This window comes from Dermacentor andersoni, chromosome 1, assembly GCF_023375885.2.
Source record: "Dermacentor andersoni chromosome 1, qqDerAnde1_hic_scaffold, whole genome shotgun sequence".
NCBI classification, from domain to species: domain Eukaryota; kingdom Metazoa; phylum Arthropoda; class Arachnida; order Ixodida; family Ixodidae; genus Dermacentor; species Dermacentor andersoni.
Genome location: NC_092814.1, coordinates 281,480,025 through 281,498,615, shown reverse-complemented (window position 1 = coordinate 281,498,615; position 18,591 = coordinate 281,480,025). Strand labels below are relative to the sequence as shown.

General features: G+C 43.5%; 1 protein-coding gene across 7 annotated transcripts in view; it reads left to right on the top strand.

Moving 5' to 3' along the window:
• LOC126548075 (long-chain-fatty-acid--CoA ligase 5) overlaps window positions 1-18,261 on the top strand; it is a 166,207-nt gene extending 147,946 nt beyond the window's left edge. For all 7 annotated transcript variants that reach the window (XM_050196161.3, XM_050196164.3, XM_050196165.3 and 4 more), the window contains 4 exons: window positions 5,494-5,637; window positions 13,336-13,437; window positions 13,830-13,901; window positions 16,461-18,261. In XM_050196161.3, coding sequence (XP_050052118.1) covers window positions 5,494-5,637; window positions 13,336-13,437; window positions 13,830-13,901; window positions 16,461-16,598 — 456 coding nt within the window. In that variant the 3' untranslated portion in view covers window positions 16,599-18,261. The remainder of the gene's footprint in view (window positions 1-5,493; window positions 5,638-13,335; window positions 13,438-13,829; window positions 13,902-16,460) is intronic.
• The last annotated feature ends 330 nt before the right edge of the window (window positions 18,262-18,591 follow it).

Below are 18,591 nucleotides of genomic sequence, written 5' to 3'. Positions count from 1 at the left end.
CTGGATGTGCCTTGTACTATTTTTGGCTATTTCTTATATTCGTCATGCATGCATGCACTGGGCCTCTTCAATTTGTTGTCCCAGACTGCCCCAGATTGCTTGAGACGCTATTAGAGCTTGTGATAGTTGGCATACGCAGATTTTCGGACAGCCCTGGAGTGTTTGAGAAAACAAATCAAAGAACTGCCACTATTACTAAGCCAAGAAAAACTCAAGTTGTCACCACCAGCGTCTTTATTGTGAAACCTCTTATTGGTATCAGCCGTTTGACAAGTACATAATGATGTACACAATATATGCAGTGAAATACAATGGCAGACTGCAGACATTACACATAATGAAAAACTGCCTATGTCTCATGAAAATAAGAGAGAGAGAGAAAGCAAGGACAGGAAAGGCAGGGAGGTCAACCAGAAGAGTATCCGGTTCGCTACCCTACACTGGGGGTGGGGGAAAGGGGAATAGAAAAAGTGGAGAAAGGGAGAGAGTGAGCACTGAGTACGTGTGGGCGGGACACTATGCACAGGGACACTATAAACGGTCTCTTAAACCGGTGTACCTCAAGTATTGCAGTAATGCACAATTCGCTTTTCGTGCCAGTGACGGGTGGGGCCACGGTCCGAGTAAAATAAAGCGAACACTAAAAATACAACATAATGCCATCTCTTGGTTTCTGAACGTCGCAGCACAATGAGCACTTCATGCACGAACCAATACAAAAATATGACATATGCATAACAGGTAAGTATAGACATGCTAAAGGATAAATAGAATAAGACAGTAAAATCAATGCTTGCAAATTAACACTTTTCCCATAAAAAAAACGAGACAAGTTCTTCTTAGGTGATCAACAGCTCAGTGTTAGCTGCACTCTCTCCAGTAAAGTAAAACAAAGGGCACATTATGAGACTTAATTCTCATGAAAAAAAAAAAGAAGCAGAATTCTCATATGGAAACGTCAAAGCACTATTTGACTAGCCTTGTATTCAGCAAAAATAAAAAGAAAAGAAATAATAGAAATAATGTAGTGAAACATAAAGGAGTGCAAAAGCTGAGGCCGAAAACAGCAATATTCTATAGGGAAAACAACCTGAAACCACCAATACATTAGTACAATGATAAATTGTGTAAGAGAAGCAGGTAACCCCCCTGCAGCAAAAGGGTGCCAAATTAGTTTCTCCATAAAGGAGAAAAATTCGGAACACAGCGGCTACATAAAAAAAAAATTGTTTTAACATATTGTTCTCACTCTTAGACATGAAGACCTGCAAATGGCACAAAGCTGTTGTACAGTATTTACCCAAATGTAACGCGACCACGATTGTAATGCGAGAGTCAACTTTCCAGTCGAGCAAAATAAAAAAAAAAAACCGCAAATGTAATGCGAGACGAAAGGAAGAAGAGATGGGACCTTTATTCAAGAAAATCACAATTAGCAAGCAAGTTCTCTTGGGCGATCCTTTCCAGGGATAGGTTCACTTTTGCGAAATTTCGTGTGACTCGTCACCAAAAGCGTCCCCAACAAGTGTTTTTGGCGCTGTGCAAGCTCACTATCAGTGCTGTCAGCCGTGTACTTTGAGGGGATTGGTGCCGGGACGAGCCCTCGCGAAAGCGAAACTACCTCTGAAAGGGATCACCCGAGAATCACATCGTCTCCGAGCTTGTTTGAGATTAAGTACTTCTTTAGAGGCCGCAAAGGTGTTTCAGTTGGGGACACTACCAGGTCACCATGAGGTCCACAGAGTCCTTCAGGCCAGCCTCTGATTTAAAGAGAGCCTCCGTTGGTCTTGCCATCCGTGAATCGTTGACGTCAAGCCGCCAAGTCACAGTGGAGTTCCTCACCCTCTCGGCTATCAAAATTGCTCGCCTCTCGAAGTGGGTCTCATACAAAATGTGCTATGTTGCCATAACATCATGAATGAACAGAGTCAAAGCGCGAAAGGCCACAGTGTGCTGCAGCACCATAACAGCAGTCACAAGCACAGTGAAAATGGCGATGAGTCGAACAAAAAACAAGTTCTGACTTCAATCGACTAGTTTACAGATTGGATCGGGGCACGTGCAGGTTGCCAACATAACTATAATAACCGCGAGATTTAGAATATTTGCTTTCAAACTATCAATTTTGCCGTTATTGGAATGTAACATGAGGGTCGGGTTCAAGGAACGAAAATCATGAAAACAAACTTGCGTTACAATCGAGTAAATACGTCAATTAGGAAGTATCTTAATTTTTGCCTCATTTTCCTCAAATAAGTAAGCATGCAGTCCAAGTACATCCATGGTATGTTCTATAAATTATTCGTGTAGAATAGCTATACCATAGTTTCATGCGAGTGAGACGACAGCCAATTCGTGTGTAGATTTATGGATCATAAGGAATGTCAATGTAGTTGCAGTTAGTGGTTACCTGGTACCGCAGCACACTTGGCATGCACTAGTCAACCAAGTGCAGTGGCTCCAGGCCACACCATGCTGCTGAGAGTGCTGAACCACTCGTAGCAGTATCAAATCAGCCCTTTCCTTTTAAACCATCTCATTGCTTTCCATACACTCAGCCTGAAACCAGGTAATAAGATTCTACGTTTGTTGCATTTTTGAAAACATACAGCACTCCTTATAATGCAATCAGGTGCCACGAAAGGCCAAAGTGTTGATTCAGGTAATGCTGGAGATGAGCTGCTACATCTATATATCTCCATAGCGATATCTGGTTGTTGGTCATACACTGGGCTCAACTCGGCTCATACACTGGGCTCAAGCAGTGGTTAATTGCATTGGACCCTGCAACAGTACTACCAAGGAAACATCTTGCAGTAAGTGTTCAAGCTTAAAGTTGCCATTTTAAAGGGAAATTTTTTTTGTGCACTGAAGATAGTGAGGTTTAGCCTTGTGGTCATTACCGTGATTACAAGTTAGACCGCTACTTGTTTCAATAGGGGAAGAAAATTTGTCAGCACTCCTAAAGGCACATGGTACGATGCTATGTGGGGCTTGAGAGCAAATTGTACTTGGAAGATCGCTCTCTTGCTGGCTGGCTTGAGCACCCTAAACATGAAAAAGAGGACAGAATTTTTACATCTAAGCAAACACATTGCTTATAACTTACCCTGCATTCACATATGCATCCTTACTTGAAGCCCATGCTTGACTTTGTCACTATAACAACAGGCGTGAACGTGCCCAAGACACTTGTTGCCTTTTCTTGGGCGCATTAGCATCAGGCTTTATCTTGACCGAATCAAGCGTGGGCTTCAAGTTAAGGAACATTTCTGAATTCGGGGGTAAGACATACATAGTACCTTAAGACGCCTAAAGTAACCGGTTTTTAGCTTCTCTAAATTCAGTCATTAGGTTAAAATCCCAAAGTATAAATCCACAGCTATAGCATCTCCTTTATCATGGAAGTAGATCTAAGGCATCTGCTTAAATAGTACCACTAACAATGAAATTTGCCCTTACAAGGAGTAGAGCACAGTGAAGCTTTATATAATGTGCAAAAAGATTGACTGTTCAAGAACACGTGAAAGTACATGGCTTGTGCCTGCAAATGATACAAGCATGTAATACTCCACTCCATGCACAGGAGCTATGTAAATGTACAGAGGAGCAACAAAATGCGCCAAAGATCAGTTAACTCTACAGACTGCCCTTATTACAAAAGACCTGCACTGGCAGACAGAACAAAAGCAGTGCATGAATGGTGACTACCTCACAACATCAAGCACCACTATCGAAAATGTGTGCCAGGACCAGTGAAACCATTGCGCTGTTGTACACAAAACCTGGGGACCACAAGAAGAACAGTACAAAAGAGCCCAAGACGTGTACTGAACACAGGACAAAGAGAGACAGAGAAGGACATCGCTTGTCTATCACCATTTGTTTCAGGTTGCAGTTCAGCTGTTTAAACTCGTCTTAGCCATGCACCAATTGACTCAGTTTAATACTATTCCGACAAGAAACACCACCAACATGCCTTGAAAGATACTGTCGAAACCGTTGTGCGTTCACATTGTGCATTGGCTTTTCCAACCCATGCTAAGCACTCATTACCGGCATACAAGAGAAGAAAGTACAAAAACAAACCGCCAAAATATCTTGAAAAGCATGTGCCTGCTGACGACCGTACACCACTGCAGACATGGCGAAAATAAGAAATGAAGTGTCACAGCATCAGCACTGCAACATAAAAGTGGTTTGTTGTGAGAAAAAAAAGAAGGTTGGCGTTATCGTGCTATCTTCTGCAGCCCTTGAGAGAGCATGGCATAGAGGAGCATGGCACAGTGCCTGCACTGCATCACAAGCTCGCGTATGCCCGCATACGCTTGCTTGCTGCGCCATTGCAATGGCTGCGCTTATGGTTATGTACGACAGGCATGCGACTGTGAGACTAATTGATAATTGGACAATAATGCTAAGTAAAATCTATTTTAATCATTAACTTTTCTGATGTCGTTAAACATCATTTTTCATTTAGTGCGACATTTAAGACGTGTTTCCGGCTTCTTGCATTCGACGCACATGGCCTCTGAAACTGAGTGACAAGTATCGGAGGCCACCCAATAACTTGCACACGTAAGGTTTGTCGCCGTTTCAAAACGTTTGGTGGTGCGTAACAAAAGTAGAGTCCCTTCATATAGTTTCCATGCGCTTTCTTTCTATGTATCAGTCAATTCCTGAATATACGGTACCTTGTTTTGTGATTATTTTTCCAAAGTTGGAAATAAAGAACTCTACAAAATTCAGAATCTGCAACACGAAAGTTTTGGGCGCACATACATTCTTCTTTCACTTGGCCCACTGCTTGTGCATTTTATTGTCCTGAAAAAAAAAAAAATGTACATTTCATGCGCAAACATCCATTTTATGAAGTACCAACGACCGATCGATGTCCAGCAAAAGAATGGGACGTTCTGTGGACATCCATTACATGTGAACTGATAATACAGCGCAATATGGTTGCACCAACCACAGGCTCCAACTGCGTAGCATCGTCCACGTCAACATCATAGAAGGGCGTATACAGTGGGAAAGTTTCGGGTACAAACTTTATGGACATTCTATGGACATCAAAAACTTTGTGCAATGTATGTCTGTATGTCTGTGTTTAGAAGTGTTCTATGGACATCCAAAGTTTTGTCCACTGTAAATCTGATGAACTAAATGGATGTTCAGTAGACATCCAAAAGTTTGATGCCATTGTACATCCCTTAGATGTATGTGCATGTAAAGGATATCCATGGAAAATCCCATTTTTTGCTGGATGTTTGGATCAGTCTGGTACATCTATTAGATTTGTGGTTATCTGGGGAATGGACCCTGGAAGTACATATTTTATAGTAAAATTTAGCCTAACAGAGCTTGTCTTAAAGGGTAGCTGCTGCAGTTAATTATGCTGTGTTGAAAGCATAAACTCGAGCTTTGTGTTATTATGAGGAGCTTTTGAGTGGAGTCTGTGTACTTATGGTAGATGGTACTGCGTTTTTTCAGAACGGATGCCTGAAGGTCACAGACCGCAAGAAGCACATCTTCAAGCTGTCCCAAGGCGAATATATTGCTCCTGAGAAGCTGGAAAACATATTTATTCGTTCCTTGTTTGTGGCTCAGATCTTCGTGCATGGAGAAAGCCTCAAGGTACATGATTGCACAATAGCTCATTACATTTTCTTTAGGAATTTGATAAGGTATGAAAATGGCGCTCCCACAGCTTTCACAATCTGCATAGTTGAAAGATTGTCACTCCATTCACTCTCATTAATATTTGTTTGCTTTGAGATTGTGCTGCTGCACAAAGAGACAGGGCAGTGATGAACAGCTGTTTATGTGGCACAGAGAGAGAGAGAAACAACTTAATTGAAATACAGACTGAGCTCAGTTACTGTGGGTGGTGGAGCCCCTCTTCAGGGCCCCACTGGTTATTGTGGCTCGCTGGGCCTGGTTGAGGGTCGTGAATTGGCTTACCAAGTTCTATTTGAAGAGTCGTGCCTCCCATGACCAATTGTAGAGCGTGTCATTAAGTAGCGGCAAGATGGTGTCTGCCGTACATTGCATGCATTGGTGAGTGGTAGGTTATGTGTTCAAGTGTTGGGATAGAGTCGCACAACGGACATCTGTCGCTGTGTTTGTCGGAAAACAATTTTGTGGAGTCTATGTAAGTGTGAGTAGATGTTTGTCTATATTTGGCGCCACTCTCTCGCCTGTCGCCTGTTGAGCTTGGGGTGAGGTGGAGCTCTGGTTCCTCTTCCCAGTCTTGCTTCGGGTATGTCTCTTGTTGTTGTTACGTCGGCATGGCCGCCATGAACGCCACGCCGGGACAGTGGCCGGAGAGGGGCACAGAGACGCAGACGAAGACCGAGGCAGAGAGAGTGTTTATTGTAGTGCGCACGCCTTAAATAGGCTGGGCGTTGGTACGTAAGCGCCCCCTGAGGGCGGGTCAGATACGGTTTCGATTTCGATACCCCGATACTACAGTTGTGCCGCCGGGTGTCGGAGAGGCATCCATTCAAGCAGTATGTATCGCAGCTCGACCTGTAATGCCTCGAGCTAGCTGGTCCATCCCATCATTGCCTTCCACTCCAGTGTGTGCTGGACACCACATTATCCTGTGGTCAATTGGAGGCTTAGTCCCAGTATGCGGAAGACCTCGGTCAGTAGTACTACCTGAAGGAAGAGTCAGCAGGCGTCTTGTGAGCCTGTAAGTATATAAGCCGACTGGCTCCTGGCCTCAGTGTCTCTGATGGCCAGGGCCATGGCCGTGGCTTTCGCCATGGCGATTGATGTTGTGCATATGGATGCTCCTGTGATCAGTCTCCCCCATTTCGCCGCGACCGCCGTGTAAGTGGGAGTTCGCGTCTCATCTCGAGGGGTATAGGTCCGCGTCAGTAAAGTACATGTCGGTGTTCCCTTGCCTATTGGGCAGTATGGCTGCTCAGGCTTGTCGCCGTTTGCCGTGGTAGTGAAGATTAATGTGACATCGGATGGGGTCTGCATGGATTCTTGCTCATAGATCAGGTGGCATAAAGGCACGTTCACACTGGGGAATCCGGCGTCTACAGTGAACGGAATTCTCCTGTCGCCGAAATTTGCGTCGTGCACATTGCTTGTCCACCGCGCCGCCGGAACGCGATACAGAGCCATCTGCCATGTAGGACACTCACTTCCAAGCAAGCGCGGGATATCCCGCATGTTCCTGCGACACGAAACTAGAGGGTAATGGAAGGGGGGAGTGGGTCCAGGGGATGGCTTGGCAAGCACCGAAGGTGTTGCGAAAACCGCTGAAATTGCGGTGGCACTGCCGTCGCCTTCTCCTGAAGCTCCGCTTGTTTCGGCAGTGCCCATTGGCTGAGGTGAGCTCACGGGCTGAGTGACTGTCGTCCGCTCGATGCACCATCGTTTTCGTGTCGTTAGCATTGTTTCCGTCGCTCTTTCTCCATTTTATTGACTGCAAGTTGGCGGGGAAGAAAATCACTGTTTCCGCCACCGAGTATCCGAACTGAATGCAGCAGAGTGAAACTCCTGTCAAAGCTCCATGCAGCTGCGGAAGGGTTTCCGACGCGACAAGCGCCCGACCCGCGTGCGGAGCCGCTCATTCAGGTGAAGGCGACAGTGGCGCCACTAATTTTTCAGTAAAAAAAAATCCTCAGTGGAGAGTCCGCCGTGGACCCACTCCCCCTTTCTAGTACACCCTACCGAAATGGCGCAGTTATCTCAGCTCGCGTAGAGTTCACATGTTTTTATTTTGGCCGCTTCATCACTGCTTAGACCGACAATAAACCCTGAGCAAGAAGAGGCAGCATAGCTAGGCCTGCTGGCAAGCACCTTTCTGGCGATGAGTGACGCGCAGAAGCATTCGTCAAAGAGACAATGCCACCAGCGTTGGTGGGTTCGTCCTGCTTTGCAAGAGTGCGCGAAGCTTGGGCACGCCACCTTGTCAGGTCGCTTAGTCCTTGTGCTTTGCGTGGTACTTGTTGAAAAGACAGTGCGGTTACGCACCAATTCGATGAGCATTTCTGGTGTTCCGACGCATTCGAAGACTGTGATATGACGAGTGCATCGGGATTGTTCGCCATCTTTCGAATTGCTGAGTCCTCTCTGATTGGTCAGCGGTGGGGGAATCTGGCGACAGCTGCCGCAAAAATTGGTCCAGGAGTGATTGGCGTGGAAGGGGCTATTCCGGCAGATCTCTCCGCCGCCAAACTGGGTTCCATGCCGCTCCAGGCGCCGAATGCCTCAGTGTGAACGCGCCATAAGTGTGGTCTCGTTTCCATAGAACTGTGGCGTTACGGGGTAGCGTAGTCGTGTCAGTACGGAACTTCCCTGAGGTGTTGTGTTGTCTTTACCGCTGGGTCATGGTTGTGATTGTGCGAGTTCTTCATATGTATTCATTGTGCCCATCTCTCTGTGGTGACCTACGCTCATGTGTTCGGGCAGGCCGAGTGCCGCCTTGCAGGCAATCCGGATTCGTCAACTTGCTTGGTCGATTTCAGTTTGTCGGGTGGCTTGGAAAGGGAGAGCGTAGGGGATTCTGCTTATGACGAAGGCCTGCACTAGTTTCAGTGTCCATCTCCATCATTCTCTCTCTGCTACATCCAATTCTGTTAATAAGGCCAGTAACACTGTGCACCGTGCTCTTGAGTTTGGACAGAGTGATGCCGGCACTGCCCGTTTCCTGTATATACATTCCATGCACTCGCAGGTGCTGGACTCTTCGGATAGGTTCTCATTCGCGAAGTATTTGTAGCGGTGGAGCTCTGTTGGCTCTGCTCCTTGTTGGTCGAATGTGTATGTATTCTGATTTGCCCGGAGTGCATTTTATGCCGGCTTGACCGTGACCGTGTCTAGGGCTCACTGAAGTGTGTTCTGTCTGTCCCTGTATGAGCCTTTGGTAGCCCAAAGTGTAATCTCATTTGAGTAGATTACTGCGCCAAGCCCTCCTGCAACTGTAGGGTGAGTTTGCATATTCCAATGTTGAACTGGAGTGGGGACAATATCGCACCCTGAGACGTGTCGTGGCCCGGCAGTTCATATGGGAGTGGCCTTGAAGCTCCGAGAGCAGTTGTCATGGTGCAGTCACGCAAAAGTTTTGAATGTAATGGAAGATTCTTTCTCTGCACCCGATGGCTTCGTTGGCTTCCCCATTTGGGTGCTGTTGTGGGAGTTTGTGCCTCACCGGTGTAGATGGCCTTGGGTTGGTACAGCAGCTCAGCCTCTTTGTACTCTTCTATGAGATGCCGCATGGCATTAGCTGTCTTGGTGCACATTCTGGTGGGATCCAGCATGCATCACAGTATTGCCCTTGTCTTCTTGGTGCTCAGTGTGCCTCTAAGGGAGCTGCAGAAGTTGTGCCAGTTGTTGTTATTGAGTGTTCAAGCATAGGTGTTTGGTTCTTCCTCTATTCCGTCGATTAATCGCCTTAGCGTATGGTTGTGGTGCTGTCTTGTCCACTGCTTGGTGAGACTTCTGTGAGCTTCCTAGCGATGTGCTAGATGGTTGTCTATAGCCAGTGTGTCCGGTGGGGTGTGTTAGTGGTGGCAGTATAGAGTTCCCTAGGAAGTTGCTCCATCCTTTTGCCATAGGAGGTGTCGAGGGGGCTGTCGTGGTTATGGCTGTCCTTCCTTGCCAAATTTGCTACAGCTGGGTGATTTGGGTCATTGTAAAGGCGGTGATAACCCCTGGTGGGTTTCGGTGTTTTCCCAAACTCTTGTTGGCAAATGAGGTTGGGTGGGTCTAGCACTGCCTTGATGTTTTGTGCAAGTGTAGCATGTTTATTATGTAGTGAGCAACAGTTCCACTGCCAAATAGCAAGATTTTCTTGTTGTCTGTGTGTTCTGTTAGTCATGTTGGGGAGTACCCGAAATTCCTTCCTCAGTGTCTGTGGTTACAATGTATGTGACATTCAGCTTATTGTCACTGATGCTAGATTGTCACTTGCGGGTCACCTTAACTCCTTAAAGACTCATCCAGTACTGTTTGAACTCTTGGAACTTCTTGTACTCGGGTTGTATCTGTGTCTGCATATGTTGTTGTAGTACCTCTCATCTGAGCGAACCTGTCTCTTATTTGCTGTGTGAGTGTTATTTGTAGCGCTACGAAGAGTGTCGCTGGTGATATTGGTAAATGTGATGAAGTCTGTAGAGGGGCCCTCATGTGTTAGTGTTGTAGGTGTTGCTGCTGCTGTGTGGATGGTGGGGTTTCTGTGGTCCCATCTGTGCTATCAGCAATTTCACCTGACATTTTAATGTTTCAAATTTGTGTTTGGTGCTATTTAAGTCAGCTTTCAGTTTAATTTCTACAAGAATGTGCGTATATTCTTCACTCTGTGGGATGTGTTTGGTAATGGAAGATGTGACCTCTGCCCAGCTTACCTGTGCCGGCGCTTGTTTTCTCTGTCTTTCTTATCCAATTTATTGAGAGCTCTTTTCCTGTAAGGACATTCTACCCTTTCAGTCGTCTCATGGTATTGGTCTCCGAAGTGTCTTTGGCTGCCGCAATGTTGCGTTAGCATTTCAATGCTTGTTGTTTTTGCTGACACAGTGTCAAAATTATCTGCCAGTCTGCTCCAGTGTTGGAGTTAGAAGGTCGAATGTTTTCACTCACCTCTTTGTGGTGGTTGTGCCCGATATTGGGTGCACGTTGAACAACCCCAGGCAATCAAAATTAATCTGGAGTCCCTCACCATGGCATGCCTCATAATCTGACATAAATTTACGGAACTCTCAAAACTGGTCAACAAGGAGAAAATAAGGGATATTAGAAATTATAACGTCAGGAAGACTGAGGAAGCCATAAAAAATGGACACAGCATGAAATCAGTGAGAAGGAAACTTGGCATACGACAAACCAAAATGTACGCACTTAAAGATAAGCAGGGTAATATCATCAGCAATCACGAAGGTATAGTAAAAGCAGTGGAAGAATTCTATACTGACCTGTACAGTACTCAGAGGAGCCAGAATAACTCCATTCGCAGCAGTAATGAACAGGTTGCAGACACTCCTTCTATAATTAGCGATGAGGTTAGAAGGGCCTTGCAAGACATGAAACAGGGAAAAGTGGCAGGAGAAGATGGAATAACAGTAGATTTAATCGAAGATGGAGGAGACATAGTGCTTGAAAAACTGGCTGCTCTCTAACGAAGTGTCCATGACTTCAAGGGTCCCAAAGAACTGAAAGAATGTAAACATTATACTAATCCACAAAAAGGGAGATGTTTAAGAATTGAAAAATTATATGCCCATTAGCTTACTCCCAGTATTATTTAAAATATTCACCAAGATAATTTCCAAAAGAATAAGGGCAACACTGGACTTTAGTCAACCAAGGGAACAGGCTGGCTTCAGGAAGGGATACTCTACGATGGATCGCATCGATGTCATTAATCAGGTAATCAAGAAATCCGCAGAATACAATAAGCCTCTCTATATGGCTTTCATAGATTACGAAAAGGCATTTGATACAGTAAAGATACCAGCAGTCATACGACTATTACGTAATCAAGGAGTGCAGACTGCTTACGTAAATACCTTGGAAAATATATACAGATTCCACAGCTACCTTAATTCTACACAAGAAAAGTAGAAAGATACCTATAAAGAAAGGGGTCAGGACAAGGCGTCACAATCTCTATAATGCTATTCACTTCGTGCTTGGAAGAAGTATTCAAGCTATTAAACTGGGAAGGCTTAGGAGTAAGGATCAACGGCAAATATCTCGGCATTCTTCGGTTTGCAGATGACATTTTCCTGTTCAGCAACACTGGAGACGAGTTGCAACAAATGATTGAGGACCTTAGCAGAGAGAGTGTAAGAGTGGGGTTGAAGATTAACACGCAGAAGACAAAGATAATGATGAATAACCTGGCAAGGGAACAAGATTCAGGATCACCAGTCAGCCTCTATAGAGTCTGTGAAAGAGTATGTTTAGCTAGGTCAATTATACACAGGGAACCCTGATCATGAGAAGGAAATTCACAGAAGAATAAAAATGGGTTGGAGTGCATAAGGCAGTCATCGTCAGCTCCTGACTGGAAGCTTACCATTATCATTGAAAAGGAAGGTGTACAATCGGTGAATTTTACCGGTGCTGACATGTGGGGCAGAAACTTGGATACTGGCAATGAAGGTTGAGAACAAGCTGAGGACCGTGCAAAGAGCGATGTAACGAAGAATGCTAGGCATCACGTTAAGAGACGGAAAGAGAGCAGATTGAATGGGAGAGCAAACGTATATAGCCGTGATAACTGGTGCACCATTATGGTAACAGAATAGGTGCCAAGAGAAGGAAAGCGCAGTCAAGGATGGCAGAAGACTAGGTGGGGCGATGAAATTGGGAAATTTGTGGGTGCTAGTTGGAATCGGTTGGCGCAGGACAGGGATAATTGGAGATCGCAAGTAGAGGCGTCCGTCCTGCAGTGGACGTAAAATAGGCTGATGATGTTGATGATGACATAAATGTCCGTTTTCTTTGTACCAATATACTCTTTATAACCAGAAATCATGTGAACAGGTTGTTTTAATTTTCTTTGGGTCTGTAATAGTGGTCAGTCATTGTGGGGTTAAACTCTAGTAGGTTGGCCCCAGTGAGCATTGAAGTTTTGTCAAGCTGCAAGCAAGAGGTCTGTTGTCTCGCCCAACCCCCTTGGCTAGATACATGTAAACATGGTTGGGTCAGGCTGAACACAAACCGCTCATGTAACATTCATGTAAATAAAGCTTATGTGAGTGCACAGCCTACATACATCCAACTTGATCCAACTGTGCCAGTACTGAAAATTTCCCTGTTATATATGTTTTCTTATGTTGCACAAACGCAGAGTATGCAAACGAGAAAATGCTCATTGTACCTGGAGCATTCCTGCATGACTGTGAGAATGCTAACATCTGATAGCATTTTTCAGTACTCAAAGTTAAGAGAAAGCCTAATTCTCCATGCAACCAAACTGTAAATGAGCTTCTATGCCTAACCTGGGCATTTATGAATGGCCTAATTTAATCTGGGCATGGAAAACCCTGGGCATTCATAAGGCCCATAAATGATACATTTCATGTATGGCATATAGCGTTTAAACCAGGATATGGGGTACATTAGAAACAAACCAAACTAAAAGCCAAGGTGGGACAAATCTTGATGTTGTGATAGAAAAGGGAATTTCATTATAGATGGAGCTGCAAATGTAACTGAAAACAGCCATGTAATATTTTAAGAAACTGAACAAAGCTCCACATGTTCTGGCTTAAATTTAATATGTGCTGCATGTGTTCGGAATATGTTTCTAAAGTATTGATTCTGACATCAAAATTTTTAGGCTTATTCCAAAATTTTGATCTGTTGCAGTCCTGCCTTGTTGCAGTAGTGATTCCTGATCAAGAGTATCTGATGCAATGGGCAGCAGAAAACTCCATATCGGGCACCTTTCAGGAACTCTGCAGGAATAATGTAAGTGGTAGATGTGTCACAATACTTTCTTGCACGCTGTACTAAGTATGAAGATGTAAGGGCTGCAGTGATCAAGACGTATGATTTTTTCTTAATTAAATGCACTGGTGTTATTCATGACCGAAATTTGTGTATATATATAGACTGGTGTGAATGTTGAAATTAGCTGATGTGAGCTTTGTTAATCTGAGAATATGATCAGTGCAGTATGGCAGTTCTGAAGTAGTACTTAGAAAAACTTTTATTGAGTGGTTGATCACTGATATTTTCCTAGTGTGAATAAATTTGTACCACAATATTGTGATTTTTAAAATGTTACTACCTAGCACTGGTGACCAGTAATTAGCAATGTTGTTAATTTTCACTTTCATTCTGCCCACATATGTCAACAGATTGTCAAGAAGTCCATTCTGGATGACCTCTGTCGCCTTGGAAAATTGTCTGGGCTGAAGTCTTTTGAGCTGGTAGGTTCAGTTGTTGCTCAGATGATAGAAGTGTGTTTTGTATAGCTAGAGTTAAGCATTTTTGGTTAAAACTGAACCACAAGAAATGCTGAAATTATTTTCAAAAATTTGTTTTAGGCAAAAAATATTGCTATTGTAGTCGAACTTGTTGAAGAGGAAAAAAGTGAGAAGTTGGTGTCTCGAGTTTCACCTATTGCAGTGCTTCGAAGCACAACCTTGAGTCTTGCCAGGTGGCACCATCGTTTGGTGTGGTGTATGCTTTGGCACAGTGGTGTTGAGTTACTGTATGTGTCCCAGTGAGGGCAGTGCGAGTGGGGTGTGGCTCCAGCGTGGGTCTCTATGTATGCGCTCCTGTGCCTCAAGTAAAACCAATCAAGTAGCGCTACTGTACATTGCTGTCACACAATAGAGAATTGTACATGGTGAATTTAGAATTTGAAATGTATCTTAGTGATTGACAAAAGTTACAGTGACATTTCACTTTGTGAATGCGGGTGATGCTCAAGCAAATGTGTGCTTTAGCACACACGAAGCCATTGTCTCTTGGTGCGCCTAGATGCCTACACTGTCTGCATTGCAAATCGTATTCAAGGCACAGGGCTTGCGCGGCCGTGCCATATGCAACAGCCACTAAAGTACAACCCCTCTCCCGAAGGAAAACGGCGTGCTTTCCCTCGCTTTCTTTCCTTGCGCTTGCGCACGCGAGATTGAGCTGCCATCGTCTGCTCACCGTCGCATGCTTTCACTTGCACACACAGCATACAGTGTGCCAGGATGATGTTATCACATGACTAACCCGGTACGTCTGTATCGCAAACAAAACCTGTAGCAACTGCCAGTGGAGGTCAACCCCAGCGCGCCTCCGCCTGCCTTCCTCCTCCACGATGCTTCGCCTCATTTTTCCTTTGCCCCTTTGCTCAACGTCACCTAGCCTTTCCTTTAGGTAGTGTTGATTTGCCGTGCGCTCAGCGTGCTCCTTCATACTCTCCTCGGCACGCGATTGCCTTCACCTCCAGGTGCTTTCCTCCTCTGCTTCCTTTGCGGCTTCGAACAAACATTCGCTGACTGCACTAGCTGGCCAGTTACACTTGTGTGTAAAATACATATTTCCATGCATATAGCAAAGAAACAAAGGCCAGTAAGCTTGCATTTCAGAAATATGACTGCCAAAAAAGATGTCTTGTGTTTTTTTTAATAAACTGTGTGTACATGGACAAGCACACACAAAATTTCTTAATGAAAACCAAGAGATCTTGACCTGATATGACTTATCACATCAAGGCCAGTTTTCACTATGACCATGTTTCTTTGCACAAAACTGTACTTTGAAAGCATCTTCAGTCATCTTGTAAGAAACAGTAGAAAGAGAATACAGAAGAGAGAGAGAGAGAGAGGAAGATGAAACATGCACGGACTCACAACTAAGGGTTTGTTTGCATTGACACAGGCATAGTTATACCTGCAAGATAACTGCACACACTAGTATATGGCAAAAGCACCTAACTTTAACATTAATAACACTGTTCACTGACCAATGTGAGAAAGCAAGAACATTGAAACAACTTTACCTATTGCAATTATAAGACAGTTCTTTTTGAAGCAGAGATATTAATGGCCGGTTTATGCACATGTTGCCTTTTCTTTCTGTATGCAGTCAAATTTTGTTTGTCAGTTTGACTCTGACGCTGACAAAATTGATCGAATTATCTGGCGGGTGAAATTAAACAACATGCGGAAAAAAGCACCAAAACATACCGCAGATTCATTTGGCAGTGTTTGACCTAGTCTAACACACCCCCGAATCAAACTCGCACCGGCTTTTTTGGGGTCCGAAGCAGAAAATTATTGTAGCAACAACATTAAATCTCATAAACAAAGTCGATATCAAATGCCCACCCGATATTTTAGTGAGAAAAATATGCAATGGTCGAATATGTGTTGCACATTAGTGGGCGGTTTCATAAAAAAAGCTTTGCCGTGATTTGTTTATAATTCAGCGTCACCGCAACACAGTTCTTTTATGCGGTAAAGCATACAAACATTTTGAAGGTGGCTTTGGTTTCATGTTCAGTCACACTGTGCAGGCAATTTTCGGCCCAATTAAAACAAAAAAAGCACACGTTATAAGCACAGTGTATAGAAAGTATCTAGAAATACTGAAATGTTTGCCACATCCATGATGTTGACTGCTCTCCGTATAAAGCACTGTTATCTCAAGTAGATTATGTTGTGGCATTTCCTGTGAACAAGTGATCGATTCATATTTGTTTCAAATGTTGCATAATGCTGCTTTTAAGCTGATAGTAAAAATAACATTTTTTGTCTACTAATTACAAATTGCTGCTGGAAGAAGCAGTGCATAAAATATCCTTGCAGTCTTTACTTGAATTTTACATTAAAACTGGGAAGTACTGAGTTTTACCATTCAGCTTTTGCAAGCAATAACAAATGCCTCATTTTGCTGATACCAAAGCCTCCCTTTTATGTATTGAGTTGCATGCGTAAACTGTTGTCAGAGAATGAGGAATAATGTGTTCCTTTTTTTTTTTTCATGCACAGCTGAAGGACATCTATGTGCACAGTGACTTACTGAGTGTCGACAATGGCCTTCTGACACCCACTCTGAAGACTAAGCGGCCTGAGTGCCGGAAATACTTCCTGCCCCAGATCGAAACCATGTATAGGAGTCTAGCTTAGAGCCTTAGGGGTAACAGAAAGAGTTACTTTTTTTTTTTTCAAGCAATAGAATCATTGTAGCAGAGGGCACAGAAGCTACATTTCTCCACACTTCTACGGTTGCCCTCCTGTGCTGTCAGTACGTTGAAGAGGCAGCATGCGAGACCAGAGCACTTTTTTCCATACCACTCGCTCTCTACTTGTCATGTCTCCAAGACTCGAAGGCTCTGGAAAGAAGTCTCCCAACCGCTGCTACTCTTTCTCAAGGACCAGTCCTCGTAGATATTGTAAAAAGTTCAGTTGGTGTTGCTGACCGATGTCATTGTCTCCGGGCATATGCTTTTTTCCCCCCATTACCGCCAGGTTTCTCTCTTCTGGATACTGTGCATTTATTTGCTGACTCAAGATTTAAATGCTAACAACATAGCACTTCGGTGCAGGCTTGAATGAAGAGTAGTATTTCTGCATCAAACGTGGAACTTTTTGTTTTGTTTACTTTTCATCTGTGCACACGTGTTTGCACTGGAAAATGAACTGGCATACTACTGAATGTGTAAAACTTCCTTTTCCGACATGTTGCATTTGCCTAAAATGGTGATCGATTTAGTTTTTGTTGTCTCTTTGAAATTATGTACTTCTTTTTTTTTGTGTGTAAACTTTGTTTACAGCATTCTTTTGTTCTTTTAATTTACTCAATCCTAGGTTTTCACGGGCTTCAATCTTTGGCAAGATTGTCATTCAGCTCAACCAGTGCTACTGTGATGAATGCATTATGTGTCACATGCGTTAACAAATTGACTTGTTACTTCCATCTTTGCTGCATGCAAATCCAGAGCATGCCCGTGCGGCAGTCGTATGCAAATTTGGAAGGATTATCATTTTCACACATTTTACAGGCTGGAGCATCCGTGCTTATAGCATTCTTGTTGCTGTCTATAAAATTGTTCTTCTTTGTGACACGTAGAAATGACTTATATATAAATATTTATTCCAAATTTTTTTCTAGAAAACTCTTTCAGGTGAAACCTTAAAAAAAAAATAGACCTTTTTGTCTTCACTCTACTTTTGACATCATATCATGTGATAATTCTGAAGTCAAAAATGCAGACTCTAGTCCAAACAGAAATTGCATGACTTTGAAGCTTTCTGCTGTGGTGATAAGTTAGTGTAGTAAGTGCATAGAGCAAAAATTGAGGGCATGTGCAGAGTGGTTGACCACCTTTTAATGAAGCATTTCAATTTTGCACAGGTCTCTCAGAGCTAGAATGGTGCTGTCTCTCCTTCGCTTTTATACTAAAAAAACTTAGGTTAACGCATAAAACTTAGTCTCTACCATTTTATGTGCGTGTTGTTTTTCCTAATCATGATTTTTTTACATTCCAAGCTCCTAATAACTACAAAACATTAAGCTTTCCACCCTTGTATCCGTCTCCTCTGATAGTCCTTCCACAACTTTGGTGACAAAAATTCATGTTGATACATAGTTTGGACTTTTCTTCTTTTGGCATCCTAGAAGTGTTTTGCAATAACTGTACACTTGCAAAGAAAGAGGACATATTTATTAGTTACTACTTCTAGTTCCACATGACCAAAGAATTAATAGTACTTAAGAGCAGACATTGGAATGTATCCATGCACTCATAGTTAGGCTTTCATGAATAAAACGTCTGTGATTTTCACCTGCTCTTTGCGTTTGTGATTTACTGGTGTTCCTGACTTGTGCTGTGAATTACCAATACAGTATATGTACAAGATTGATTCCATTGATTCCAAGCACGAGCTACTCTGGCAGGATTAAAAGGACCTTGCGACACGGATAAAGTAAATAAACTTGCTTAGTCACTAGACAATTCTGTTATGAACATCTGAGCCTAATATTATTCCTGTGCATGCATGGAGCCTACAATTTCGTTCAAAAGGCTACCAAGTCGTTTCAACTTTCAGAATCCTTGTCTTCCTTTTTTTCGTTGTATATTACATGTAAACATGATGGCTATTGGTGAATTACTTTCGA